The sequence below is a fragment of the Anser brachyrhynchus genome, assembly GCF_964034855.1.
Source record: "Anser brachyrhynchus genome assembly, chromosome: 13".
NCBI lineage: Eukaryota > Metazoa > Chordata > Aves > Anseriformes > Anatidae > Anser > Anser brachyrhynchus.
The window spans coordinates 10,367,452-10,394,238 of record NC_137708.1 but is presented as its reverse complement, the minus strand read 5'-3'; the positions used below and the strand labels follow the sequence as shown (position 1 = coordinate 10,394,238).

The window sequence follows — 26,787 nt, the reverse complement described above, 5'->3', positions numbered from 1 at the left end:
TTCTGCTGCCAGCCTGGCCTCAGAGGTTTCTTCCTCATGGAGTTTGCTCTACCTGAATAGAAATGGGCGTGGATACAAAGATTTTGGTAGGTGCAACAGAAGCCTAAATATTTTTTTGATCATGTATTAGTGATTTTCTTTCTCTTGCTCAGATCGGGCAAGAGGGAAAAATGAGCTACTTGTTAAGTGTTTGAGCTGCTTCACATCGTTTGCATGATTTTCTACTGCTTTTCAAGAGCATTAGCCACCCTGCCACCCCTCTGTTTTGTTGTCCAGTAAGGCTAGCTCTGAATTATTCATAGCCCAGCCTGTGAAAATACCAAGCAGCTTCTATTTAAACATGATAATGTCACATGTAGCTCTGGACAGTGAACAGCAGCCAAGCTGCCCAGCTTACAGCCATGTTGGGTTCTCGATAAACAAGCACACTGAGACCGCAATTTGTTCCAGTCATTTATTTTGTATTATGGTATTTCAGAGCAGTGAATACAGATGGTTTGCTCTTCTAGGCTTCAATACACTCATCTATTGTGCCTAGACTACAGTGGTCTGTTTATAGAAGCTGTATTTCATAATTAATTGTACTTGATCACAGCACAAAAGTCCTTACGGCTAGATCTAATGACAGAGTTAGTGGCCTAGTGGGTTCAAAGTCTGGTATGTGGGTGCCCTGGACTTGGCACCCACTGAGGTGCCTGGACTCCTGCTACAGTGGACGGAGAGACGTAGGCAGCTCTAAAGGGTGATGCAGGAACCTGTCTACCAAGCTCTTCCTACAGGTCACAGGAAATTCTGCTGCACAGGTGAGAGCTTCTGAAAAGCCATCTCTCCCTGGGGTCCAGACACAGACGGTTTGTGTGTGAGTCTGAAATGCTGTACCGAAAGTGGGTGCCTACAACTGCTTGTTCAGTAAGTGGCACCTAAGTCGGTTCTTGGATCTAGCCCAGGGCTTTGTGATAGGCCCCTGGGTACCAGCGCGCTGAATTACGCTGGATTTATAACATATTGCTTAAAGGTCTTCAATTATACAGAAATTTATAAATTTTATATCAACAGTCAGATTTCCCAAATGAATATTGCTTTTTTTAAAAAAATCCTATTCCTGTAGCAATCCCTGAAATAATGTTCCTGTAACATCTTTATTGTCATGCAAATAGCAGCGTGTAGGCAATTCAAATATAGTAATCAAAACTCTGTCCAGTGGGAAAGTGAGGCACTTAGGCAAAGTGACGTGTAGTCACTCATGAGCTATGCAAAACCTAGGAACGAACCCTGGACCTGATTCCCGTTCTTGAGCTTGAACCACTGGACAGGTGAATGTTGTCTGGAACTACTGCATGATGGCAGCAATACCTCTGCGGTGTCAAGATGGACTTTGTTTTATGTGTCACGCTTAAACTCACTCTTATGAGCACATTTCCTGTACCTCCCACTCTAGAAGCCAGAGTAACTTGGTTCCAGCCCTCCATTTTGAGAGCAAGGATGGGTTAGAGTAAGGTGAGCATTCTAAAAACATCAAACCGATTTTTCACAGACACAGTTGCAATGCGAAGACAATGTAGATGATGTTTTGGTACAGAAAATACAGTCTGTTAACCAGGCCATCTCTTGGTACTGCGTTATACTTTTTGGTGCACGGGATGGTGTGTTCGAGGAGCCTTCTGGCTTTCCTGAAAGTCTAGAGAAGGCTCGAAAAAAAAACACACATGGGCTCTGCAGGTGAGTCCGTGCTCTCGCACCTGCTGGAGCTGCATTGTGTTACTGAGGTGGTGGAGGAATTCCTTCTGAAGTAGTCTTAAGCTTTTCTCTCTCTCTTTCTTCTCTCTCAAAACCTGAACAACAGATGGAGCGGCCCTTGGGGTACCGGGCGCAGCACTTCCGCATCTCCTGAAGCACAGCTGCACACTTAGACTCCACGTAGTTGTTCGCTGGAAAATAAAAAGGAGACACAAAGTCTACACAGGGGAACTGGTGCTGACCCCGAGGGGCTGTGTCTAGCCTTTGGATGCTGGGCAGTGTGCTGCTCTGACAGGCAAGAACTGCTGACAGGCATTTTGTCACTTCCCTGCTCTACAAAAAAGGCTCTCCTTAGTGTCAGCTGTTTAACCCAATGCTAACGCAGCCTTGCTGGTCTGGACGGAGCACCTTCTGTCCCCCAGGTTTGGGGCTACCTCGTCACTCCAGTAGGAACGAGGCTTCCCTAAGGCTGCCCTTTGCTCCCTACTTTTTTCAGCCTGTGTGCTTTCAAGCCGGATCGTGTGATCCCCGTTCTTCCACTCTGCTGCCTTGTCGTGACAAGGTTTACAGCATCTAAGGGCACCCCAAGAGGAGCTGGTATAAATGGGGACGAGTGGGCCCGCCATCCCTGTAGGGTTGGCAAAAGGAAGGGGTGGGGCGTGTGGCTGCAGCCCTCCTCCTGCGGGCTGCCAGGGGCAGGATGCGGTTAGCAGGGAGCGTAAGCCAGCCGGCTGCCGGGGGCAGGGAGGCAGCGACATGGCCCCCTTCCGCACAAGGGTCCCCCCTGCAGCTCGGGCAGCCCCTCAGCCACGTCGCTGGGACCTGTCCTCTCCCTGTCCCTTTCCTTCCTAGGCGCCTGCTCTCGGACACTGGCAGAGAGGGGACACGGGGCTAAACGGGCTGCTAGCCCTGCCGCGGGGTGACTGCGTGTACACAGCCACCTTCGCGCAAGCACCAGCCGGGCCCATCCGGCTCCGTATCGCCTCTGTTTCAGGCTCAGCGAGGTTCCCGCTGAGCCGGCGGCTCGGGTGCCTCGTCCAGCCCTAGCCCCTTGCCTGACGCTGCCATCCTCGGCGGCGTGGCGGTGTGACGCTGTGCTTTGTGGGGCCGGCTCGGGAGGGGAGCCCTGGGCTACGTGAGCAGGCCGCGGGTGGCTCGTGCGGCCCAGCGCCTGCCGGCCGGCCTGAGGGGCACAGAGACACCCGCCTCTGCCGCAAGGGCGAGCAGCACAGACGCTGCATGGCCGCACTCAACCCCACTGCTGATTTTGGAGGACTAAAAGCAGCAGCAGCCCGCAGTGAGACACACGTAGTGCTGGCTGCAGTGGATGCCTCTTTCTGGGCTCTTTTAAGGGGCAAAGCAGCCCACGCTGAGCTCGGGGCTCTGAATTCCCTAGCCGGGTTGGTGAGGGACGTGTAGTACAAGCACAGAGGTCAGCCCTGAGGAAAAGACTACAGTGATGTTACTGCTTTGTACGACAAAAGGCTTGAGCCTGCCCAGGGATCCCAAACGTGAGCCCTTTGCAGGCCTGGCCGGCCAGTGTCACCTCCAGATTGCTCTGAACTTACAGCGGAGGTGCTTTGGGCTCAGCGCCCAGCCTCACCAGTGACTGGCCCTCATCAACTACCTGCAGCAGCTGGGGCTCAGGCCCAGCAGGGCTTCTGCCAGGCCCTAGGAAACTAAGACTAATCAATCCAGGTGGCTTGGGAAGGATACCTGCAGCTCCATCCACCTGCTCAGAGCCCCTGCTGCTCTCCCTTGGGTTCAAGAGGAAGAAGCTGGCAACCTAGGTGTGGCAGGGCCTTGGAAAGGAAAGCTAATCTCTCTCTGTCATAACGTTCCTATGATGAGTGCTCCGAGGGCTCTCCTATCTGTTCCTGTGCCTGTGCAGGTTTGTTTCTAGCACTCCTGCTACGTTCAGGCACGCCCTGCTATCCGTCAGGGATGCATTCCTGTAAAGCACAATGGTTAGTCATACATCGGCCAGCAAAACACGAAAAAGATTTACAGTGGGCATTCAGTCTCACAGAGGAAGCAGGCAAGATCTTTTGAAACAATGACCCACTGCAAAACAGCAGGCTTGGAAAAGCCAGCATCTCCCAGTGCTCCTGCTCCTGCCCTCATCCTCCGCACGGCATACACTGTGGGTATTAGTCAGCTAATGTTCTGTGTACATCCTCTATTAAATTAATTCTTGCAGGAAAAATTGCTTCGCTGTCTGTCAACTCAGCTGCTTCATCTGTGCAGCTCAGACAATATCACAGCAGGGAAATGCACGCACAACAACAGCACTCCAGAACGTTAGCTAAAGAAGTGGAGGATGGGGGCGTGTGCGTAGCAGCGTCTAGAAGCTTCTCTGCTAACACTTAACCAGTCAGATCAAATCTGTACACAAACCTACGCAGGTAAAATGCTTGGAGTAACCTCCACGAGTGTTATGAAAATAACGTTGTCATAGCTGGGACCACAACACTGTTAAACATGAGCTTTTAAGTGTAGTTACTATGGGGAGAGAAGGCAGCTCTTCCCACCATAACGCTTCAAACTATCAGGACACTAAGAGCAAATCAGGCAATGTATTCACACAGGGAGGGGATTATTTGAGCCCTTGCTTTGAGCTGAACACAGCTTCCAAAAAACAATCCTGGGAAAAACAGACATCTACCTGGCTGACTTGCTTTTCCCTACTTTCTCCCAGATGCTTTCCCCCAGCCAGCAGGGGCTGTTGTGGCACCTGCACTGGTTGCGAACTCCGTGTTTGCAGCAGGCTGCAAAGCCATCCCTCAGCTTCCCCACAGGTCTCCTACCCAGCTCTCTGTATTTCAGCTAACCTGCTTGCAGTCTGCAAACAAACTAAAGGCAGAAATGAGCTGTCGTGGAACTGGCTTGGCTGCTTGAGCTGTGGCACCGCTAGCTTCTTGCCTGTCTGCCCTGGGCCACCGCATGAGTTCCTGAGAGAGGCTCAGCGCGCGCTAAGGGCTCTGCCAGGTGAGTGAGGAAGAACTCTTTCCCACGTGGCGGAGCTGCCTTGGCACACGGGAATGTTTTCTCTTACTCTTTCTACGGGGCAAGTTGTTTTCCAAGAAGCAACCAAATTTTTTGAAGAAATATTTTTCTCCGCAACTAACAAAGCTGCTCTCCCCAACTCAGGCTCCCAAAGCACATTATCACATAATCTCCCCCTTCCCTACAAATATTTGGCAAAGCTATTACAAAACAGCTGTGAAAGGTCTCCAGAGGACACCGGTCCATCTCCTACCTTGAGGCCAGATCACATATACCACATCCCTTCCTGCCAGACATCTGTCTGACCTGCTCTTAAGATACGCCTCGAGCTAAACGCTCTGCAGTCTTCTGCAATCCACCCACTGCCTCACTACCCACTCTGCAAGAGAGCTTATTATAATGTCTAGCTCTCCCCGCCTACAGCTCGGTCCCAAGACTACACACAGGCTCTCACTACTGGCAAGGAGAACACGCCGTCAGAAATAAACACTTTGCTGTTACAAACGCTCCGTTTTGTACTAATGGTGTCTCGTTACTTACAACCAAGCACGAAGGAACTGTCTTAAAACCAGACATTATAATTTGGTTTGCTTTGCAATCAGGTCACACTAATGTGCTTGCTTGCTTCCTCCTCAAGGTGAAAGGAGAGCAGGGTTAGGTTAAAAGAATCAAGTTCCACCAAAACTCAAGACACCAAAAAGACAAAATGACACTTGGTACCTTGCAAGCATTTCTGTATTTCACAGGCTTGTTTCTGGCAGGGATCCTTCTGGGACATGTTCAGAGAACTAAAATGATAGGAAAACGTTACTGTAGAAATAATGTCTGGGGGGTGGGAGGGAAAGACACTGTCTTAAAGCCAGGGCTTTAAAGAGTTCCCAATTTCCCTCTCTACCACAGACAGTTCAGAAAGCACCTACTGCTGCTGGCAGATGCCTGCCAACACAGACAGGGCTTCCCCAGCCTGCCAGTGAACACACAACGTTCACAGCACACCTCTCCCAGGGGCAGCTCGTTAGCGGCCTCCATATGTGACAGCTCTGTGTCTGGCTAAAGGATGTAGGCAGTGAGCACAGGGAGGTTTTACAGTGCTGTGCTTGGAGGCCTTTTCCTTTTCTCTGGTCAGAATGTGTCCTGCTCCACCTGGAAGCACAAAGATTCCAGCCACGACTGAAATGAACACGCCTGTCTTTTTTAACGGTTCTATGCCTCTAAACCTTATGCTAAAACATGTACTTGTGTAAAAGCCCTCTCTGTGAGCTCTACACGTCCAGGAGTTTGGTGTTACTCATATAACCGCATCTGGAGGAGGAGTTTAGGGGAAAAAAAATACAAAGAAAACAATATAGTTATGTATGTACTGTAAAAACAACAACAATGAAGGGGGCTTTTTTGTTGCAGGAGAAATCCTCTCAGAATTCCGCCCAAAAGAAACCACAATCAACCTCAATCACATCCCCGAAAAGCAGGATTTCACACAATCGATTGGACTTTCTGCAGCTGTGACACCTGTAACTACGATCTCTCGTGAGAAATCAAAAGAGAAGCAGAAGCTGGTAGGAGCAGCAGTTGGATGAGAGACCTCTAAGGGAAAGCATCGCTGTGGCTGAAAGTGGTGGTGGGACTTGCGCTCCCCCAGAGCCACAGTTCAGCTCTTGCCCCTGCCCAGAGTTAGGGAGGTGCTGCCTTTCAAACCTCTGGCCATTCACCATCCCACAGCACTTGGCAGTACCGCTAGGACATCACTTCCAGCATCCTGGCCAAACTCCACTTAGGGCAATTCCATTCTGCCTACCTAGAACTCCCCCTGACGTTTCAATTGGACACGATACTCCTCTTCACTGCCTGTCCTAACTCTTGTGTGATGTTGCTGTGTGTTGTTTAAGTGCCTCCACCCCAGGGGTGGCTGCATTTCAGTGGAGAGAGAATCATTTATTGTACAAAACATACAAGGACATCTTCCTAGAGCGACTGCTCCTGAAAGACAAAAATCGGTATTAAAGAATGACTGGGAATAAACAGAGCACAGTACAAAGCAGGGGTAATGTCTCCACGTACCAGATTAATCACCAGGCACGAGTTTAAGCAGCAGTTCTTCAACACCACCGAGCTGTAAGCGACAAGGAAAAGTTCAATACGTCTACAGTTACCGGGGCTGAGCTAACGGACTTCAATAAAACAACAGTCCTTTGCCGTCCCTCAAGGATCTCAAATGACTTCACAAACAGGAATGACTATGGTCTATTGTCGCCACCATCCTTACCATGAGATGGTGCTCTATCTCCCAAACGCGAGAGTTACTATCCCTGTACTGCTCACCCTGGGACAGCTGCCACATATGAGGCAGCCGGGATGGGGGGAGCTGGCTGGGTCGCAGCGCCTCACCCAGGGGAACCTGAACTCTTTGGATCCGAGCCCTCAGCATACCTTCCTCCTGGGGGAGAGCAACAAAGAGAGGAGGCAGTTACTGGCAATGCAGCAGAGGCACCTGCAACATCAAAGCCACAACCACGGCGAAGCCCAAAGCGCACTTGCCTCTTCCGCAGCCACGAGCCACGTTTTGCGGTGCTCATCGCAGTAAACACCTACGCGGCGCACCCAGAGGCGGACGGGAGGAGCGCCCGCGTGCCCTCCTTCTGCCATGCCCTCGGCCGCTCCTCGGCGCTCCGTCAGGTGTGCGGCATCGGCGCGCGGGCTCGTTAGCTCTGAGCGCGTTCGCGGAGAAAGCTCTCAGACCTGAAAGGCACCTCGGGGCGGCGTCTGACTTACTGGGTGGGATGCTATGTGCTGAAGGGTCCCTAGAAGGCAGCCTGGGGAACTAAGGTGATGCCTACGTGAGAGGAGGTTGCACGGCAAGTTGTACGCTGGGACGTGCGCGCTATATGGCGTCTGTAAGGCATTCTGGGGCAAAAGGTGCTATAGGTACACGGTTAAACCCTGTGAATATTGGCTTTGCTTATTCCACTAACAGTCCTATTAACAGTCTTCGTGTAAAATAGGGGAAAAAAAAAAAAGAGGAAGATGAAAAGAAGAAAAAAAGTGATTTACGCAGGAGTTCCGTGGCTACTGATGGTCTAAATCCCAAAAGCAAAACTTGTGGCAACGGGTGAAATTAGCTTAACAAGAACGAGGATCACTCTGGATACAAAGCACGAGACTCCGTACGCTTGACTCTCATATTTGGATCTTGCAGAGCTGTCATTGTGCAGGGTCCTTCGTCTCATCTCTTAAGAGGGTAGCAGCATTGTCCATTCATACACAGGCTTCTCGTGAACAGCTCTTGTTACTCTGCGTAGTTCAGATTTTGGGTGCTTACCGAGAGCCAACGATAGCAGCAGGGGCAAAGGAATTTTGGACATGGAGGCGGTTCTTCCTACCAGAATGTTTGGTTAACGGCAAGTTTGTCTGTATGCCAGTTAGAGCAAGCTGAGCCATTAGCAAATGGAGGTCAGGGAAAATGGTTCTCTCTTTGAACCCTAGAAGAGGTAATCAAAACGGTACAGACAGTCTTCATCCTTTATCTAGGTTTAAAGTAGAACAGAATTAAGGTGCGATACATGTAACATCTTCCTGCTATGAAGCAGATGCAATACTCCTATCCCAGTGAAACACAGTGATCTTCCGAAAACTTGTGGAGTTATAAGGCATATTTCGGACAGAAGCAAGAAAATCTGGGTACAAAATAAAGCAGGGAAGGTCAGGGAGAGAAAAATATTGTTATACATTGGGGTACAAATACAACAGGAAACACACGTCCACGTTGCCTCCTCTACCTTACAGCAGCAGTTCCCTGCCTTTCCCAACCAAAGGGCCACCGAGCGTTTTTGAACACAAAACACCAACCACGGATCAGCCTGAACAGCACTCTCACAGTATTGCAATTTACACCAAGGAAAACTTTGAACGTTCTTTTATTATTTCTTTTTCTCCCATTCTGTTTGTTTCCTTGCTTGACGTGTGGCAATGTGTGTGTGTGTTACAGAAAGCTCTGAAGACCATCCCGTGGCATGTTACAGCCATTCCAGGCAATGCCCCTGCAGCCAGCACTTAAAGGAATGTGACAGCAGACTGACAAGCCTCACGAGGCCTTCAGCAATGAGCTGAGAGGGTTGAAGTGACATCTCTGTAAGTCCTATTTGTTCTGCTTCATCCTAAGTTGCTTTACAAATTTAAGCCCACGTGTGGAAATCACTTTGCCCAACAGTGAAGTGCAGCAATCGCCACTGCTCACTTTCAGTCAGCAGAATGTAATTACCCAGGCTGGAATTTGGCCAGGACACTCTCCTACTCTGTGGAAAAATGCCAAAAGCTCCATCATGACCAAAAATGCTCACGAACTTGCTTTCATACCCCACTCAAAGTTGGAATTTCTACAGCTCATCATCCCCAGGACGAGAAGATGTTGTCAGCTCAATATTGATTCAGTTTTGGAAAAATATTGCTCCGTAAGTGAACACCACTGCTTCCTACAGCAAGTAAGCTCTCCCGGAAGGTCTCCTATCCAAATACTAACCTGGTTCAGCCTCGCTGAACTTCAGGCAGGAGGACTAAAGCACCACATGTATGTTTGTGTTTCCTGTGTATGAGCATGGTGGCAATGAGAGGTACAGGGCCGGCAGAACAAGGTCTCATGCAGAGGACACCGTGCAGAATGGGCAGCAGTTAACAACATCGACTTTTCAGTCTTTGCCCCCAGTAATTTGACCCAAACTTCCTCCGAGCTCCACAGCTCTGAGTTCACAGGCTCGGTCTGGCCTCGCTTTTCTCCAGTCTCTAAGACTGTTACGAGGGTGCCCAGTTAGAGCCGCAAATAAAATCTCGAGGTCAGGCAAAACCGTCAATTGGGTTTGAAGTACGACAGGTCTGTCTTTGGAACTCAAACATACGAAAGGAACAGGAGCTTTGAAAAAGCATGCGCTTAGACATTTGTACCTAAAACGTCAAGACGGGAAAAACTTACACGATTCCTACTTTTTGCTGATTTTATCAGAAAGCAATAAAAGAGCCTGAAGGAAGACAGAGTTGAAAGAAGTAAGCTTACTTACATTTAAAACAAGTTGTAAAAACTCTTCCTTATATTGCTCGATTCGTTATCTATACCCCAAAAAACCCATCCAAAAAAAACCAATCATCTTAAATTTGCAGGATTGCAGTGTCATCCTTTGACGCTGATTTCAGTGTTGCCATCAACATAATTGCATAAGACTGAGCAGTTTGAGGTTTGGGGCTGGGCAGATTTAAAGCCCAGCCCCACGGACATCCACAAGACTTGCAGGTATTCTGTCCATCTCGGTATTGGGCCTTGAAGTTTAGTGCTGCTCTGGGACCTGGGTGGCTTTCTGAGCCACACAATATATGAACAAATGTGAAGATGGCCAGCAGGAGGACTGAACCTTGTGACGAAGATAATTTATTTGCTTTTGAAGTGGGTACATTAAATTATTTTAGCAAAACAATGAAAGAAATTGCTCCAGCTGCAGCTCGGACCATCCCCAGAGCTGGAGCTCGGCGTGCTGACCAGCCCCCCCGTTCTGTTTTAGAGGGGGACGGGGTTGGACTGGTAGAGGAGCTGAGCTGCCATGTAGGCACTGAGGGAAGAAGCGATGGTGAAGCTCAGCGCACGGGGCACAGAGCTGTGCTAACGTGGCTACCCGGCTCCAGACCAAAGCCAGCCAGTTCGGCCCCGCGTGCACGGCTCCTGGGGAGCTAAGTGGGAGCTGATCCTTCCCCAAAAAACAGCCTGTGTACATGACAGGGATCGGATGAGCTGCGTGCTGGGCTAAGGGCGCACTGACATGCGCTGGAACTTCTCTGTGGGGTTTGGACACTTCAGGGTTTGGACTCGAGGGGTCTGGACTCTTGGGGGCTTGGACGCTTTAGGGCTTGGACTTTTGGGGCTTTGGGGCTTGGACGCTTTGGGGCTTGGACTTTTGGGGTTTGGACTCTTTGGGGCTTGGATGCTTTGGGGCTTGGACTCTTGGGGGTTTGGACTCCTGGGGGGTTTGACTTTTGGGGTTTGGACGCTTTAGGGCTTGGACTCGTGGGCTTTGGGCTTTTGGGGTTTGGACCTGTGGGGTTTGGGCTCTTGGGGTTTGGGCTCATAGGGGGCTTGGCCGCTTTGGGGTTTGGGCTCTTGGGGGCTCGGACCCTGCCCTGCCCGTGGCGCTGCCCCCACCACGCGCCGCCAGCAGCCGGCTCCCGGCCCGCCCGCGGGGCAGCGGCGGCTGAGGGCCCGTGCGGGCTGCGCGGCGCTCAGGGCAGGGCAGGGGGGGCCGGGGCACGGCGGGGGGGGGGGGGGGGGGGGCACGGCGGGGTCCCGGTCCCGGTCCCGGTCCCGCCCGGGCAAACAGCGGGACCGCGGCCGGGGGTGTGAGGGGTGTGCGCAGCCCGCCCCGCGGCGACCGCCCGTGACCTACCTGCAGCCCTTGCCGCTGACAGCCCGCGCCGTGAGAGCCCAGCCAGGCCGGCCCCGCCCCCCCCGCCCCCCCCCCCCCCCCGCCGCCCGCCGGCCCCGCCCCGCCCCGCCCCGCCCCGCCCGGCCCCGGTGCGGGCGGCGGCGGCGGCAGCGCGGAACCCCGGGGCTTCGCCCGCGCGGGCGACACGGAACCTCCGCCGCGGCGCACCGCCCGGAAACCGCCCGCGCCGATTGGCCGGCGGAGGCGGCGAGCCGCGCAGCGATTGGCTCCGCGCCGGCTACTTCCGGCGTGGGAGGGGGGGGTGAGGAGACAAGATGGCGGTGCAGGCGGTGCACCTGGAGGCCGACGCGTTCCTGGTGTGCCTGAACCACGCGCTGAGCACCGAGAAGGAGGAGGTGATGGGGCTCTGCATCGGGCAGGTACCGCGGGGCGGGGCGGGGAGCAGGGGCGAGGGCTAACGGGGCGCGGGGCGAAGCAACGGAGCGGGCAGCCAGCGCCGTGCCCCCCCCCCCCCCGCCGCACCCCGCAGGTGGACGCCGGCCGCGTCGTGCACGTGCACTCCGTCATCATCCTGCGGCGCTCCGACAAGAGGAAGGACCGCGTCGAGATCTCGCCCGAGCAGCTCTCGGCTGCCTCCACCGAGGCGGAGATATCCTTGGATGGCGGCGGGCCCGGCCCCGCCCGCCTCTTCTGGGCACCCCTCGGGGCTGCCCGCGGCTGCTGCCCCCTGCCTGGGCCGGGCCGTGCTGCGGCCGCCTGCGTCTCCTCTGTCGGTCACAGGGGGAGTGGGGCCGTGGGGTGGGCTCTGCCCGGCGAGGAGCCCGTAGTAGGGACGGTGAGCTCACGAGGCTCTGTGCCTGGGCGGTGCGCTGGAGGGCCGCTTCCCTGCGTCATCTTGGGCAGCTTTCTGACCCGTCCCCACTGCCGCGTGCAGACAAAATTCGCTTTGCTTCTGCAACGACAATATCCTGGTAGTGCTGGGGGAAGAGGCTTCCATCAGTTTCTTGCGCCTTGTCACCCCTCTGTGGGGATCCGATGTTAGGTCGGCCCGTGAGAAGCCTTTAAGCTCTGCCCTGCGCTTGCTGGTTTTCGCGTACAAAGTTTTTCTTCCCTCCGCTCTGTTGCTTTGGAAAGCACCTTGACGCACACACAGGTTGGCTGAGATGACGGGGCGCCCCATGAGAGTGGTGGGCTGGTACCACTCCCACCCTCACATCACCGTCTGGCCCTCACACGTCGGTAAGAGCGGTCTTCGGTCTCGGTTCTGTGTGAAAGCTCACAGCTGGCTAATTATCTTTCTTAATAGTGGGCTTTAAGAGCTACACAACCCAGCTATCGATGTTTGGTTTCCCAAATGTCCAGAGCACAGGGGTTGTGCTCTGGTACTCGAGCTGCCCGAGCCCCAGCAGCCCCAGAGAAGCTGGTGCTGGTGCCGCTGTTCTTCCAGACAGCAGAGCTGGACCTGGGGTTGGGTAACAGCAAAAAGCTGTGGGAATCCCAGTCCTGCTGTAGTGGTTCTTGACATCTCCAAGTGTTAATGCAAAAACTAACGCTTTTTGGAAAGAAGCATGGATCTTACACCTGTTGGACGCTGCGGTTGTATGGCTGGTGTGCAGCACCGGGCTGATGCTATGATACTTCCTTGTTTCATTAACTCATTTCATGTTTTTAAGACTTGCATTTAACTATTTTTTAAAGGGGATCGACATTTTTACTTAATATCCTCGAGTAAGTACTTCAAGATAAAGCACGGGGCTGTTACAAACTGCAGGGTCACCCTTCAGAAGCTGGAAAGTCTTTTTCCAGTCCTTCAGGTGACCAGTGCAGTTCTTGTGGTCTTATTTCTTTGTAGATGTCCGCACACAAGCCATGTATCAGATGATGGACCAGGGCTTCGTAGGGCTCATCTTCTCCTGCTTCATTGAAGACAAAAACACAAAGGTAGGCAACCTGAAAATGGCAATAAACCCTCCAAGTGCTCAGGAGAAACGTTGGCCCCAGGGCAAAGCTGAAATCCTGCGCTTGCCCTCGGACGCAGCCTGCAGCAAGGGCCGAGCTCTGCTTGGAGCACACTCAAAGCGGGGCTGAGTGGCAGCGTTTGGATCGTAATCCTGATGACAAAGGAACGTGTCGTTAATTACTGTGTGCTGATCCAGGGGGCGTTAATTATTGTGTGCTGATCCAGGGGGCGGCTCTCTGGCCAGCAGCCGTGCTGGTGTCAGGGCTCTGGGGCCGCATCGGATGGCTGCAGTGCGTGTGCGCGCCGAGATGTCCGAGTGCCCTTCAGGCCAGCAGGAGCAGCGTAGTGCAGCCTCCCGAGACGCTGCCGCAGCACGGGATGAGCTGATCGCCGTGTCTTGGCCAGGCTTTCCTAGTAGCCCTGGTCTAAGATACTTTTTTTTCATGCTTAATGGGTCTGTCAATGCTCGCAAACGGTTCCAGCAGACCAATCCAAGTGTGAAGTGTGTACTTCTGCGAACTGTTAAATGCTGTGTGAAAGCATGTTGTGCTCCCTGAAGGATTTGGGGGTTCTAGGTGATGTTTTGGTACTCGCAGTCTGACTTCCTGCTGACTCTCTTAGACAGGCAGGATTCTCTACACCTGTTTCCAGTCCATTCAGGCCCAGAAGAGCTCGGAGTGAGTACAACAGAGGAATATTATGTTTAGTTTGGATTTCATTTCATTTCTCCTTTCTGGATTGTCTCGGATAAGTGGTTTCTGGGTTCACGGTGAGCAACAAATAGGTACAGAGATGCCTGAACAAGGTCTCCTTCTCTCTGCTAATGCAGGCTGCTTGAAGAGAATCTGAATTCGACTGATTTAGCTGAGATAATTTAGTAATTTAACTTAAAATCTGATGTTGAACATTGTAGTTTGCGTATGAGTCTGTGCTGTACTCTGTCGTGTGAAGGCCCACCCTTTCGCTTTCAGCTCTAGAATTCAAAGCTCCAAGGTTGCATGGGGTCAGGCCTCTGCCAACAGTACACGTGCTGTGCAGCGTATTGGCCCTCCAGCTGCTGTAGTGTTTTTATCATTAGAATTTGAAGTAAGAGTGTGGCTGTAAAGGCTTCCCTTTTCTGTCAATTCTGGCACATTCTCAGAAGTAAACCTGCAGTGAGCCCATGAGCTAGGCAGCCCATTGTATTATTGGATTATTATTATTATTATTATTATTATTATTATTATTATTCCTTCTCTGCCGCTTTGCAGTTAACTGTGTCTGATACCCTTTTAGATACGAAAGGATTGAGATTCCTATTCACGTTGTCCCGCATGAAACCATTGGGAAGGTGTGTCTGGAGTCAGCTGTTGAGCTGCCCAAGATCCTGTGTCAAGAGGAGCAAGATGCCTACAGGAGGATTCACAGGTGAGAACACGGGGGCTGCAGCCCTCTGCGAGGCTCTTCGCTGACGTGTTCTGCTATTGCCGTGCCTCAGCAGGGGTACAGAAATGAGAAGCCTCAGCACCTTGTGTGCCTCTGTAGGAAAGCTGCGGGAACACTTTGATGTTACGGAGTTCAGGTGCTCCTGACCTTGTACTCCTGCGTGTGACTTGCATGTGAGCTAAGGGAACGGCTCCTCTGATGCAGTGAGAGAGCTAAAGCACGTGTGAGTGAGTGGTGGTGCTTCACTGATGTGTCTGTGTGTAAGTAACTAGTGTTTAACCAGGGTGAGAGTGCAGAGAGGTCAGAAATGAGATTAAATGTCAGTTATGTCTTTCTCATGCCTCTGGTGCTCCCCACAGAGTGCTATTTCTGTGCAGTAAGGTCTGTTAGCCTTGTGAAGGGACGGGGCTTCTACCAAACAATGAGGTTCAGAAGTACCTGTGCTGTCAGCTGTGGGTAGCTAGTTCTACAGCCTGGATTGGCCTGATAAGCCATTCGCTGCTGTTGTCACTCACTTGCTTTGGTTGTTCTTTTAGCCTCACCCACCTGGACTCCGTGACCAAGATTCACAATGGCTCAGGTAAGGATTCAGCCCTTCTTTATTCAAGTGCAGGATGCGCTTCTGGGAGCTGGGACACTGGAGCCCTGAGCAGCGGTTGGATGGCGCTGCTTTCAGGGGACAGTAGGCCACAGTTGTGTAACAGCCCTTGTGCGCTCAGCGCTGCCTTTGCTATGAAGAGCAGTTGGAAATAACCATAAAAGCACCAACTTGTTTTTTATTTGCTGGGCAGCTCAGTTTCAACCACAGATACTGTGTAACTAAGAGGATTCCCTGTTGCATTGCTTTTCCTCTGCTAGACTGTGTAATACTTCAAAGCAAAATACCAAGGGTTGTAAAATAACTTAATCCTGGGGTTTATAAATGCTATTCTGTCCTTGGGGATTCCTTAAGGACCTTCAAACAATCCGTTAAAATTGCAGTAATTTTTTTTTCCTGCTAGAACAGCAAGGGGTATGTGTATGTAGTTGTGGTGAGTCTTCAAGTAGTGTGTCTGATCCATGCGTGCTTGTATCTCCTCCTGCACGTAACGTACAGGAAGCATACGGCCTCTTAGCTCTTGCCAGTGAGCTTGGGTGAATCCTAATCCTCTTTCTGTTCCCTAGACCATACCCCCTTGTGCTTGTTGTAGCACACAGTCCTGCGTGTGCACTGACGTGTGTTCTTGTTCTTTGCAGTGTTCACAAAGAACCTCTGCAGCCAGATGTCCGCCATCAGCGGGCCCCTCCTGCAGTGGCTGGAGGACAGGCTGGAGCAGAACAAGCAGCGGGTGCAGGAGCTGCAGCAGGAGAAGGAGCGGCTCCTGGAGGAACTCGCTGCTTTAGAGTGAAGGAGGAAACGCAGACCCTTCAGAAAAGACTTTAAAAAAACTCTACAGGACCTACCTGTGGCTGAAGGGCGGCCCCACACTGCCTTCCCATGAAGATATTAGGCTGTGCCTCCTGTCTTGCCCCATGCAGCAGAGAGCACTGCTGTGGGATAAAGGCTCCTGTCTGCCCCAGCTTAATGGGAAGCAGGGATCTTTAAGTGCTGCATGATGCAGTGTAATTCTAGCTCAGTGTTGGGGTTAGGCAGCATCTCTTGGTAGAAGAGACTTCAGTTCTGGAGGGTGTACACCCACGGAACGGGTTGTTTCCCCCCCTCCCCTATATTTTGACAGAAGGCTTTTTGCTTTACTTGTATTCCAGGAGCCTAGAACAGGAGGATTAGAGGGGGAAGGAGTTAGTGTCCCCACAGTCGTATCTGATGCTGCCAACTTCTGCCTTTCAGTAGCTTCAGTTGACCGTGATCTTGTATCTAATAATGTTCTGGATTACTGGTTATCCACCCAGGCAGGTAAGAGGTGGGAGGGAAACCTGGAGAGAGACCTGGAAGAGCTTTGACATAGGGTCTGTGCTCAGTGTACTTCAAACCAAATAAAAAATTCCAAAGTAAGAACTACTTGGAGTAGAAATGAAATGGATGCTATACTAAATTAAGCATCAATACCTGCACTTTTTGGACACTTATTTCATGTGGTGCTGTTGCATATTCAGCACTGAGATTCCTTACAAAACGGACCCTGCAGCCTTCCTGGCAGCCAGGACTGAACCTCACAAGAGGCAGGCAGACCCGCAGGGTGACCCACTGTGTGTGAAACTCACAAAAAGAAGAAATCAGAAGCCGTACACAGCCGTGATTAAATTGCAACACAACCGCCTGTGTTTTGTTATGACAATTGGTATAAAAAATATTTATTGATTATTCAAAATGTAATAAGCACCTGAGCAAACTTGTTCACAGCAGTCAAACATGCATTGAATCACGTTCCACATGAAAAAAATACATCAGACTAGATCTTGTCATTCTGTGGTCCAAAAAAGTGATAGAAGTTCATTTTTTCTACCTGTCCTTTTGCATCTATTGTAGCTTCAATGAAATCTCAGCGACAGAAGCACAACTGCAGTCAAAAATTAATCAGGAAGAACTCTGATCTCACTAGGAGCCAGAGAGCTTTGCAAAAACTCACTATAACAGATTTGAGGCACTATTTACCTACCACTTTAAGAAAAACAGTCAGGGATCACTTGAGGAATGCCTGAATCTGTACCGAGGTCCTTCCTTAGGTCTGTCTCTTTGCCTGTCTGGAAGTGATCCAGACAGAATCAGAGGACTTTGCTCACGTGCCTGGATTTTTCTCAGAGCTGGCAGTCCCAGACAGACGTACACGTAGCACACACAGAAGGATGTACTGAGCAGATCAGCTCCTCAGAAGGAACAGTAAATTAATAGTTCACTGGAGTCACTGAACACATGCTACAAAGCACTGCGTGTAAATACAGATCAGAAAACTCCAGACACAGCAAGCCTAATCCCAGGAAGGGTCTAGAACTGCATCTTCTAAGAGGGATACCCTGGCTGACTGATTTGCCACAGCCCTTCTATCATCATCATTACTTTTGCTCACTTAGCCCTTAGGGTCTTCCTTATTAAAACTAAAGCATTAAAATTGTCTGGAATCCTCCAAAACACCTTCTCACAGATTCCATGTTAGGCCCACCTACTTTACCGCTACATACCAATGTTGAATGGCATCAAGAAACGAAGTGCATCAAGCTATTACAAGGAATCTTCAAGCCTAGTTTTTAAGGCAAAATCAGCACTGAGTTTCCGCATAACTTCTGCGTGGCTCAACCCATGCTGCTCTCTTTTAGTGAGTCCATAGTTTTCTTTCACATACTTCGCAAAGGGTGTGAGATGTGTCCTAGCAGGAGTGCCGTCCTTCTGGGTGGGCTGACTCAGGACCAGCCGCCCCCCGCAGAGTGCACACACGAAGCGCTCTGTGTCCAGAGACTTGGAATGACGTCCAATCCTGAAATGGAGAAATAATTTCTTTTAATTTCACACTTGTGGTGGTCAGTACTTTTGGGAAAGGGCTCCCTTTCTGCCAGCTCCCTAGGTCAGAGTTTTAAGCTAGCATTACAGAACTGGAAACAGACTACGTCCTTCACAGAGTGAAATGATCAAATCTATATTAAGCATTTCTCTACCCTAGAACATTCTCCACTTTTTAGCTTAGCTCCTTCCTCTGTCTCTTACTTTCAGCCTGGTAGTATGAAGTGCTACACCATTTAAACGCACCTCCACAGCCCATGAGTCAACTCACCTTGGAGTTTCTCCTCAAAGGCACCATATTTTCAGTGCTCTGTTGCATCTAAGCAATTAATGCATTACATAGCCAATGTAAATACTTCAGGAAGACTGTCATGATATGTGATTTTTTTTTAATCTCTAATGTTCCTGGAAGCAGCACAGATGATCCTGAGAAAGAAATTCCTTTCATGTTTTCAGAGCATGCACTTACCCCCTTGTTACAAGGGGAAAAACTACTACTACTAATAATAATACAAATAAATTTATAAATAATAACAAACATAACTGGGAAGTACCATCCTCCACCACAAAGCTTGTAATAGGATCAGTGTTGATCATGAGATTGGGATAACTGGAAAAAAAAAATCCCAAGTTCACTCAATATTAGCACAGCTTAAGAGCCCCCTAACTTATAGAGACAGGAAACTGACAAATTAGAGACGAAAGTTGTACATAATAATGTACAAGATCAAAACATTACTCACGTGGTTTTGCACAGAACACACTCATAGATGAATTTGTATTTAATCTCATAGTTGTGGCATCGTGTTACCATTGGCAGCTCTGGATGAATCATAGCTGATTTTCTGGCATAGTATCTCCAGAATCGCCCATGCCCATCGCGAACACCATTGATCAGCCAGGTGGCTGCATGGCAAACCTCATGAATTAGCGTGTCTCGAAGACGATCTGCGGGCAAAACAAACAAAAGACATTAAGATCACACACATATGGGGAAGCACCAACCCCCACCCTTAGCTCGCTGCTTCACACCTCTGACGCTGCCTTTCTTATCTACCCCCAACCCCCCGATGAAAAAGACCAAAACTAGATTTGGTATGGAAAAACTGCAGGCACACCAGGGCCCTACACAGCAGCTTTTTGATGTTTAATTTGCAGACAGATGTCATCTAGTAGCTGCCAGGAGTAGTTAACAAGAATAAACCCAGAATAAGCTCTCTCTGAAATATAAGATGTCTTATGTCTTCAAATCAGTAATGTAAACAAAATAACGAGGTTGACACGAATAGACCTTTGTTCTCACATCTTGTGAAATTTGCCCAGCCTCTTAGAAGGGTTGTGAGGACAACTGCTATAATCAATGGATTTATTTGTTTAAGGTAATGTGAAATTTCAGAGCAGGACCCAGCCCCAAATCTCTTACTCCTCCACTCCAAGCTTTTAACCTCTGGAACATGCTTTCTCATAGAAGAATCAACACAGATTTTCTCGTACCTACCTGCAGAATCACAGACTTTCTCAGAAAGCTCTATTCGAGCATAACGCTGTGCTTCAGGACCTTTTGTTTGCCCAGTTACACAGTATCCTGCTGTTTTTCTCATTTTCTTGTTCCAGATTATTACCATATTCTCTGGTAACTGAAAAACAAAACCGTACACGTAATCTACCCTCTCCTGCCTCTCCCTTATGTTCCTCGGGCCTTCTGGCTTCCCTGGTAGGTACTGCAGTCAGAACCCTATGTCTCTATTTGTGCCTTTAACATTGCCATCACCGGAAAATCCTCTCCAGGGCTTCTTACTCCCATATCCCCTGTATTTCTATAACCAACACACAGCGTTTCACAATGCAGGATGAGACAAAGAGTCCCTCAGGTCCTCTGTTCTGCCTCCAACAGTAGCTAACAGTGCTGCTTGAGAGGAAATACAAGGACAGGTGAGGAACACAACAGAACTGCCTCTCCAAAATACTCTTCCCAACTGCTAGCCATTTGCAAGACAATGCCTCGCTGAGACAGAGGTGACTTCTTTGCATAAAATAGCTTCCCAGTTTTTTTTATTGCCTTTTTAAATGCATTTAAATTTCTAGCATCCACAATAGTCTCTGATCAGAAGTTCTACAGCTTAATCGTTTACATGTCAAGTACCATCTGCTTTTGATTGTTCTGAACTTGCAATTTGCCATTTTTGCTTAATGTACCTTCACATCGTGAGAGGATGAATAATCACCTTCTGCTTATTCTCTGTGCTGCTCCTGATTTTATAAGCCTTCATCACATCTCAGTTGCCTTTTGTTCTTCTGCCAGTTTTATGTCATTTGAATTAGTTGAACGAGTTTAAGTAATTGTTCCAGCGGTATATTAAGTGCCAGCACATGTACAGGGCTGAAGCACCAGACTGCATGATCTTTCAGCCTGTTCAGCTCAGCTTTATGTGAAATCATGACCTTAGCCTGTCCTTGGTCAGCTCAACAACATTTTCCTCAGATAGAGAGGCTCTCCTTCCTGAAGGAAGTTCTGTTGGAATTACTGAGGGCAGCACCCTGCCTTTCATGGATGTTTCTCACAAGAGGAGGGCCTCCGGCATCCCAGAAGATGCAAAGATCGTGACAGTGGCTCTCTGAAATTGAATTTTCAATTTGAAACACAAATTAAAGCTAAAGTTCATCTGAAACTGTTATTAAAAGGATATGCAGCTTCTTAATCTGTTCAGGAATAGCAGACAGAAACATGCAATAGGAACGCATGAAGACTGCACGCAGCATGACTAAGCATGAGGCTACAGCTCCTGACACCAAAGGGAAGTGCTTTTACCCTTCAGCTCCCTGATCCCCAACGTACATTCCCCACCACTTGCCTTTTGCAGCTGTGAACAGGAAACAGCATTACCCCCCCTTTGGTGGCTGTGAACTGTTAGAACAAGGTTACACAAGGAAAAAAAAAAAAAAAGGCCACAGTTCTAAAGCAGTTTGAGCCAAGTGAAGCGTTGTCTGCTGTGGACATGTTTCCCAGTTTCCAGCTCACATTACTTTTTATGAGCAGATTGCAGCAACCCAGCTAAGCTCCTAAACTACTTGCAAGTACGTGACAAGAAACTGGGAACACAACAACCAGACCAGATACGACAGCCAGCAGATCTGCTTGTGCTACCGCAAGCAGCTTGTGGCAATGCTGCAGTCTGCTAGCACATGCTGCTTCCATAAGGGCTGGCTGAGCAACGATGGTAAACAGCCTTGAGCTTCTTTCAGCGGCAGAAAACCATAGCTGCCTTTGCTGAGACCTGCCACTGCACAGGCAGCTACAGAAACACTCACGGCTTGCTGAGTTCATGACCATGCAGGTGCTAGAAAATACACGAGGATAACTATCAGTCACCTCTTCAAAGATGAAACTGATCCAAGGCAACCTCATGTAGCAGTTTAATCTCATCAAGGACTCTGCTGGACACCATCCAAACTGCTCACTTAAGGATGGTACAGCATTACAGCTGGGAAAGCAAGCCAAGCTGAAAACTGCTGCATCACAGTGGTGAAAAATCCCTTTCAAAGAAGTCGCTTGAGCTACCAGAAACAGAAACCATTATTATAACATGTAACTTCTACTAACTGAAGAAAATAAAGAGGCAAAAACATCAAAAAGTGAGGAGCAACATATTAACTAGGTTTTTATAACTGTAAAAATGTAAGTTGCTTTGTGTTTGAGGGTTTTGTTTTGTTTTGTTTTTAAAGCCTACCTTCTGCTCAAAGATGGTGCTATTATAGAGAGAGTAGAGCTTCTGTGTCAGCTCCTCTTTACTTTTCTTAAAATACTTCACATACTTGGAAGCTGGATTTGAGAGATCTTGCAAGAAACAGCCAGGCACCGAGCACACGGTAAGCCTACAAGAAAAGACATAAAGCAGTTTACTGAAGTTCAGATAACTCATTGAAACATAACGGTCACTTTATAGCCAATAAAGATCTCCGGGATGCTGCCATTGGCATAAACCCCTCCTGACTATTTTCACTACCTTGGCCTCACAAGGCCACTGAGGTCCACATGCTTATACTGCCTCCTTGCCTCGTCAGGGGTGCGAAGGGCAGAACTATTGCAATAGCCCTACAGTTATTCATGGATTCAGAAAACTAGCTTATGAGGCTCACAACTTCATTACACAATGAGCCACCGTCAAAGCAAAACTTCATTAATAGATGAACAGCCCTAACATCACCACCCACAATAAAAGTATCTTTTCAGAAACGTATCCAAAGATACTCTGGGAATCCTAAGAAAAGCTATTCATTCAGGGAAAGTAAATATTCCGCTAGGATGGTCACTCCTGCATTTGTGACAAAGCATCAGCTTTGAAGATGACATTTAAATGTTTAGTGTTGGTATAAACAACTACCAAGTGACTGGAAAAAAAACATCAAATGGCTAGGAGGCAGGATACAGGCAGCTATTAGAAATGAAAAAGACATTCTTCTGAAAAGCTTATATTCTCCTTGTCATATGGGAGACTGAAAGCCCAGACTTCCAGCTACTTAACCATTAACAACTACTGAACTGGTAGCAGACCTTTCCAAGTACTAAAAAAATCAGAACACGACCCTAGACAAAACACTTAGCATCTCTTCATCTACCTATGATGGTCCTACAACACAGTAAAGATGGAGAAATATGTACTTTTTCTCTGTCTGTGCTGATTCTGAGCAACTGACTGACTCATTCCTAGGAATTCTCACAGAAGCCGTTATCCTGGAAGGCGTTTCTTGAAGTGAAATGGAGTTTGACGTTGGTGTCTTGATTCCGTTCCCTTTTGAGGACTGGGCACCTTCACAGGGTGGCTTGATGTTTTCTAGTTCAACAGAAAAAGTCACAAGATTAGATGCTGTCAAAGAATCAGGAGCATAGACATTAACAATCAGGTAACAGATGATGAAAAAACTCTTATGTTCCATTTCAGCATACTCTTTTTGTACATACAAAGGCCTTTACAACTGATAGAAAGACAATTTGCTGTTACATACTATAAAAGTTACCACTCTGCTGACGGAGCAGCAGAGTCCAAAACTGCAAGATGCTGGGTGGCACTTCCAAAGCATATGCCACGCACGTGAACAGAATTAGGTAATTAGCACTACCATTGCTTCCAAAAGATAATTTGCAAGTTAGCTAAGAACTATTTCTTACCTATTGTGCTCGGCTGGTAGACAGTTTTACTTGTGCTTAAGAGCGGTTTTCGGGGTACGCTTCGTTTCCTTACCCGTTCTATCAATGATTCAAATTCACCGTCTGAGCTGTCTGATTCTAACCCTGCACTCGGTCGTAGTGGAATGGCTGGCGTTTTATTTTCTGTACTAGTTTCACAACTTCTTTCTTTCTTTCCAATGAGGAAGTCTGCACTGCCTGTGGCAATTGACTCTTTCAGATTTTGTGGAGGCGGGAGTTTCATGCACCTCTGACTCTCTTTCGAGTCTTTCACTCCCCCATTTCGGTAGTCTTGCCACGAACTTCCCACAAAGACGCAATCTTCACTGTCACTTAAAACCTCTGGATACTTAAATTTTGGGGAGCAAGCATTTTCCTTTCCAGGAGTCATCAACTTCTTTGGGGTTTGAAGATCCTTAAGTGCTGTAATTCAAAGGAAACAGCTTAAAGTTTTGGTAATTTCACTTAGGAGATTCAAATTCGTCTTAACACAAAACGATTCCTTGAAACAGGACAGGGAAACACGAAGGACAGAAAGGCATCTTCGCACTTTCTTTATTACACACTGCTCATTTACTGTCATACTGAATGGACAGTCACTGAAAGATGTACTATCATAAGCTTTATTCCTGGTAAGAAAAGCTACACACGTGTGGGAATATAGCTGAACATTTAATGTTAAAGTCTTATGAAATTAACAAGTGAAAGCTAACTGAAAAAACGCTCAGCCTTAGCTGACTGGAACATAGTCTACAGCATAAAGCACACACTTGCCAACAAGGCTTCTGACATCTGAGGTCTGATCTACTATGATCAACAGATCACGTCAGATCTAACAGTGATGACCGTTCACTTTTCTGGTCCATGTCGCTTCCCCCTACCTTCTCCCCCGCCCCGATAATTCCTCCAGAAATAATTTAATTAGCTTTTTGCAGTCTGCAGATGGCATTTATGAGGTCAGCAATGAAGGCTAGCTTTTGACCCAAGAGAATATCTGCTTTACATTTGCTGTTGGATGATTCCTTGCCCTTCTTTGTTGTGCTCTTTCTCATTTCATGGTCCAAGAAGAAATCATCTGAGTCATCGATGAAGTCCTTTAAACTGCAAAACAAGCAATAAAACAAAGGCATAAGCAGGAAAATGGAGGAGTAAGATTGCCATATTAAAAAAATAACCTCCAAAAAAAATCTAGCATAACAGGTACCAGTTGCTCACAAGTGTTACCAACTATATCCACTAATAGAAATGGCAACAGAATATGTACACCTCCAAACACGGCATTTCACGTGACCTGAACATACACAGACCGAACACATACCAGTTCCTTTGTTCACACTCACTTCCATACACTATCAGCCTGATAGTGATCATTTCTGATCATTTTTCAGTATTCATTATAGTAGATACGATACTAATTGAAGCTAATACATACATTACTAGTTTGAAGGCTACTACATGAAGACTGAGAAGTCATTAATTACAGCACCCACCTTGCATGCTCCTTTCTGGAGACTGGTTTGGGAGTTTTCATTCTAGATAAAACTGAATCAAAAAGAAGATTAAGAACAAAGTTCTAATGACCATTTTGTTACACTTTTTTTGAGGAAAAACTTGCAGCTGATAAAGAATTAATTCAGACTTTAAAAAAAAAAATAAAACACAAGAATCTTTTAAAAGTAGCTCCAATTCTTGAATCCTCAAAGCTCACAATAGCACTTTTCCTTCACTATTCAGTCCTTAGCTGTATCAGAAATGGGAAAGAAGTACTACTGTTTTGAACCTTGCAGAATCCAATATATGTCAAAACACATCCCTAGCCAAAAACGTCCCTCCAACTGGTTAAGAGTAACACAACAGAAGTTAAGAGACGTGAGGGAATTCTGACGAGTTCAGACGTGTTTGGAACAGACACAGTTTAGAGAAAATGCTTACTGAAAGATACACGGTAGGCTGAGAAGGAAGTAGGGACCAGACAGAACTGCAGCAACAAGAAACTCTTCGTCCTGTCTGGAAGTGTTAACAGCAAACATAGCTGAGAAGAACAGAGAGAGCCTCACATACAATGCAAAGCAAAAGGTGTATCCAAGACCGAGATACAAAATTCAAGAGCTCTCACCACGGCACATAGCTACCACCAGTGCACTGTACAGGAGCAATGTAGCAGAAACAATGTAAGACTAACACCACAGAAGAAAATCATGCTGGAAAACTACTTTATTATATGCAGATAAAAATATGACCTTCTTACATTCATTTAGAAAACAAATGTGTGCTATTACTTACACATTTCAAATTCATCATCACTGCTTGATGAAAAGTACAGGGCGAGGCTGGAAAAAAAAAGTGGAATATCATTAAGAACATTAGGTCAACAGCAAGCAGACCTGCATCGCTAGCGCCCTGAAATACCAAGTCTATAACAAAAACATACCAAATCTATACTGGAAAAAAACCACAGTGAACATCTCAATCAGGCTGCAAAGTTTTAAAGTGTTTAAAAAAAAAAACATTAAAACTTGTATATTTAAGTTTGTATCGATATTCAAATAATAATCAATCGCTGTCAAAATCTGAGATTGAACCATTTGGTGACACTAGCTTAGGAGGTTACACCGGTTTAAGCTCAGATTGGGTAACAGAGCTCTAAAGGGACGGGAAGGTTGTTTCTTGTCTTGTACATGGTACGTAATCGGGCAGAGAACACTGAACAGAATTAAGTGTGAAACCTCTGAACACACAAAGGAGAAACGTTCATTTCATATAAAGCACACTTGAATGTGGTTGCCATGAATACTTAGTAACTGCAGTAGTTTTTAATAAAGATGTTTCAAAACACACAACGGACACGTTACTACTCGGACTGCAATTGCCATGCACACGTAGGCGCAAGCTGCAATACTCTGCTTCACCAAACGTCTTAAATCATTTTCAGACATAAAGCAAAAGCTAAGAGCCTGAAAACACACAACGCGGCTTCTTAACAGACTGCTTAAAACCACGAGGACGGCTCATTTGAATCGCATTCAAGTTGCTTACACCCTAAAAACTTTATACAGCACGCTCACGCCTACCGATCTGCACACAACGCGCGGCCGAAGCCGGGATTAGACATCACCGCTAAACCACCGTAACCCACCGGGTACGGCGAGCGCTTTCGGGCGGAGCCACCCGCCGAGGGGGCACAGACGGGTCGGTGTCAGGGCACCCCGCCGCTACCAGCGGAGCGCCGCACGCCGGGCCCGGGACGCGCCCGCCTTCCCCTGCCCCCCCCCGAGGCCGGTGCAGGCGGACCCCCCGCCCCCCCCCCCCCCCCTCACCTGCCGCCGGGGGAGCGGCGGCGGCCCCGTCCCGGCCGCAGCGGGGTGGCGGTGGACACGGAGCGGCCCGCCCGGCCCCCCCTGCCCGCGGGCCCCGCCATGGCGCCCGGCCCGGCCCGCGGCCCGCTTCCCTTCCGGGGCACGGCGCCCGGCCGCATGCGCGCCGCCGGCCCCAGCCCGGCCGCCATCTGCCGGCCCCCGGCAGCTGCTGCAGCTTGGGGCCGCGGCCCTCGTCCCGTCCTCGGCGGGGCTCAGTGGGGAGGGACCGGACACGGCCCGCGTTCAGCGCGCACCTTGTCATTCGCCCG

The 26,787-nt window shown here is 48.7% G+C and overlaps 3 protein-coding genes across 17 annotated transcripts; 1 reads left to right on the top strand and 2 right to left on the bottom strand.

Moving 5' to 3' along the window:
* Positions 1 to 440: 440 nt before the first annotated feature.
* On the bottom strand, positions 441 to 11,245 carry LOC308177406 (cx9C motif-containing protein 4-like). 13 transcript variants are annotated; one of them, XR_013939050.1, is made up of 6 exons: positions 11,160 to 11,245; positions 7,279 to 8,414; positions 7,007 to 7,177; positions 6,802 to 6,853; positions 6,539 to 6,720; positions 1,790 to 1,928 (listed from the first exon to the last, which is right to left on the bottom strand). XR_013939050.1 is itself a non-coding variant. In XM_080554639.1 (4 exons), exons 3-4 carry the CDS (start codon positions 5,519 to 5,521, stop codon positions 1,759 to 1,761), a joined length of 228 nt encoding a protein of 75 aa, XP_080410765.1. In that variant the 5' UTR covers positions 5,522 to 5,531; positions 9,704 to 9,749; positions 11,160 to 11,218; the 3' UTR covers positions 441 to 1,758. The 13 variants fall into 13 exon arrangements, 7 of the variants coding, with proteins under 7 accessions (XP_080410765.1, XP_080410767.1, XP_080410769.1 ...); XR_013939051.1 differs by having other exon boundaries at positions 7,279 to 8,264; positions 11,160 to 11,241; XR_013939053.1 differs by lacking the exon at positions 11,160 to 11,245 and having other exon boundaries at positions 7,279 to 9,782.
* Positions 11,246 to 11,425: 180 nt separating this feature from the next.
* Positions 11,426 to 16,543, top strand: BRCC3 (BRCA1/BRCA2-containing complex subunit 3). The gene is made up of 8 exons (XM_080554633.1): positions 11,426 to 11,578; positions 11,689 to 11,809; positions 12,312 to 12,398; positions 13,012 to 13,100; positions 13,741 to 13,796; positions 14,395 to 14,526; positions 15,081 to 15,124; positions 15,781 to 16,543. Exons 1-8 carry the CDS (start codon positions 11,474 to 11,476, stop codon positions 15,930 to 15,932), a joined length of 786 nt encoding a protein of 261 aa, XP_080410759.1. The 5' UTR covers positions 11,426 to 11,473; the 3' UTR covers positions 15,933 to 16,543.
* A 263-nt stretch (positions 16,544 to 16,806) lies between these two features.
* Positions 16,807 to 26,682, bottom strand: GCNA (germ cell nuclear acidic peptidase). Of its 3 annotated transcripts, XR_013939049.1 has the most exons (11): positions 26,480 to 26,682; positions 25,446 to 25,492; positions 24,653 to 24,704; positions 24,166 to 24,263; positions 23,145 to 23,585; positions 22,638 to 22,809; positions 21,706 to 21,850; positions 19,476 to 19,614; positions 18,721 to 18,925; positions 18,249 to 18,403; positions 17,817 to 17,954 (listed from the first exon to the last, which is right to left on the bottom strand). XR_013939049.1 is itself a non-coding variant. In XM_080554612.1 (10 exons), exons 1-10 carry the CDS (start codon positions 26,665 to 26,667, stop codon positions 17,702 to 17,704), a joined length of 1,740 nt encoding a protein of 579 aa, XP_080410738.1. In that variant the 5' UTR covers positions 26,668 to 26,682; the 3' UTR covers positions 16,807 to 17,701. The 3 variants fall into 3 exon arrangements, 2 of the variants coding, with proteins under 2 accessions (XP_080410738.1, XP_080410739.1); XM_080554612.1 differs by lacking the exon at positions 18,249 to 18,403 and having other exon boundaries at positions 16,807 to 17,954; XM_080554613.1 differs by lacking the exons at positions 18,249 to 18,403; positions 26,480 to 26,682 and adding an exon at positions 26,199 to 26,403 and having other exon boundaries at positions 16,807 to 17,954.
* Between the last annotated feature and the right edge of the window lie 105 nt (positions 26,683 to 26,787).

Excerpts from the sequence above, each read along its gene's own strand:
- GCNA (XM_080554612.1), bottom strand. The coding sequence starts at position 26,667 with ATGGCGGCCGGGCTGGGGCCGGCGGCGCGCATGCGGCCGGGCGCCGTG. Across the intron at positions 22,810-23,144 it reads CTACCAGCCGAGCACAATAG|AAAACATCAAGCCACCCTGT; the intron begins GTAAGAAATAGT and ends CTGTTGAACTAG. Across the intron at positions 18,926-19,475 it reads GAAAGTCTGTGATTCTGCAG|ATCGTCTTCGAGACACGCTA; the intron begins GTAGGTACGAGA and ends TTTTGCCCGCAG.
- LOC308177406 (XM_080554640.1), bottom strand. The coding sequence starts at position 7,386 with ATGGCAGAAGGAGGGCACGCGGGCGCTCCTCCCGTCCGCCTCTGGGTG. Across the intron at positions 7,178-7,278 it reads GGCTCGTGGCTGCGGAAGAG|GAGGAAGGTATGCTGAGGGC; the intron begins GCAAGTGCGCTT and ends GCTCTCCCCCAG. Across the intron at positions 6,854-7,006 it reads AGATAGAGCACCATCTCATG|CTCGGTGGTGTTGAAGAACT; the intron begins GTAAGGATGGTG and ends TGTCGCTTACAG.
- BRCC3 (XM_080554633.1), top strand. The coding sequence starts at position 11,474 with ATGGCGGTGCAGGCGGTGCACCTGGAGGCCGACGCGTTCCTGGTGTGC. Across the intron at positions 11,579-11,688 it reads TGGGGCTCTGCATCGGGCAG|GTGGACGCCGGCCGCGTCGT; the intron begins GTACCGCGGGGC and ends CGCACCCCGCAG. Across the intron at positions 12,399-13,011 it reads CGTCTGGCCCTCACACGTCG|ATGTCCGCACACAAGCCATG; the intron begins GTAAGAGCGGTC and ends ATTTCTTTGTAG.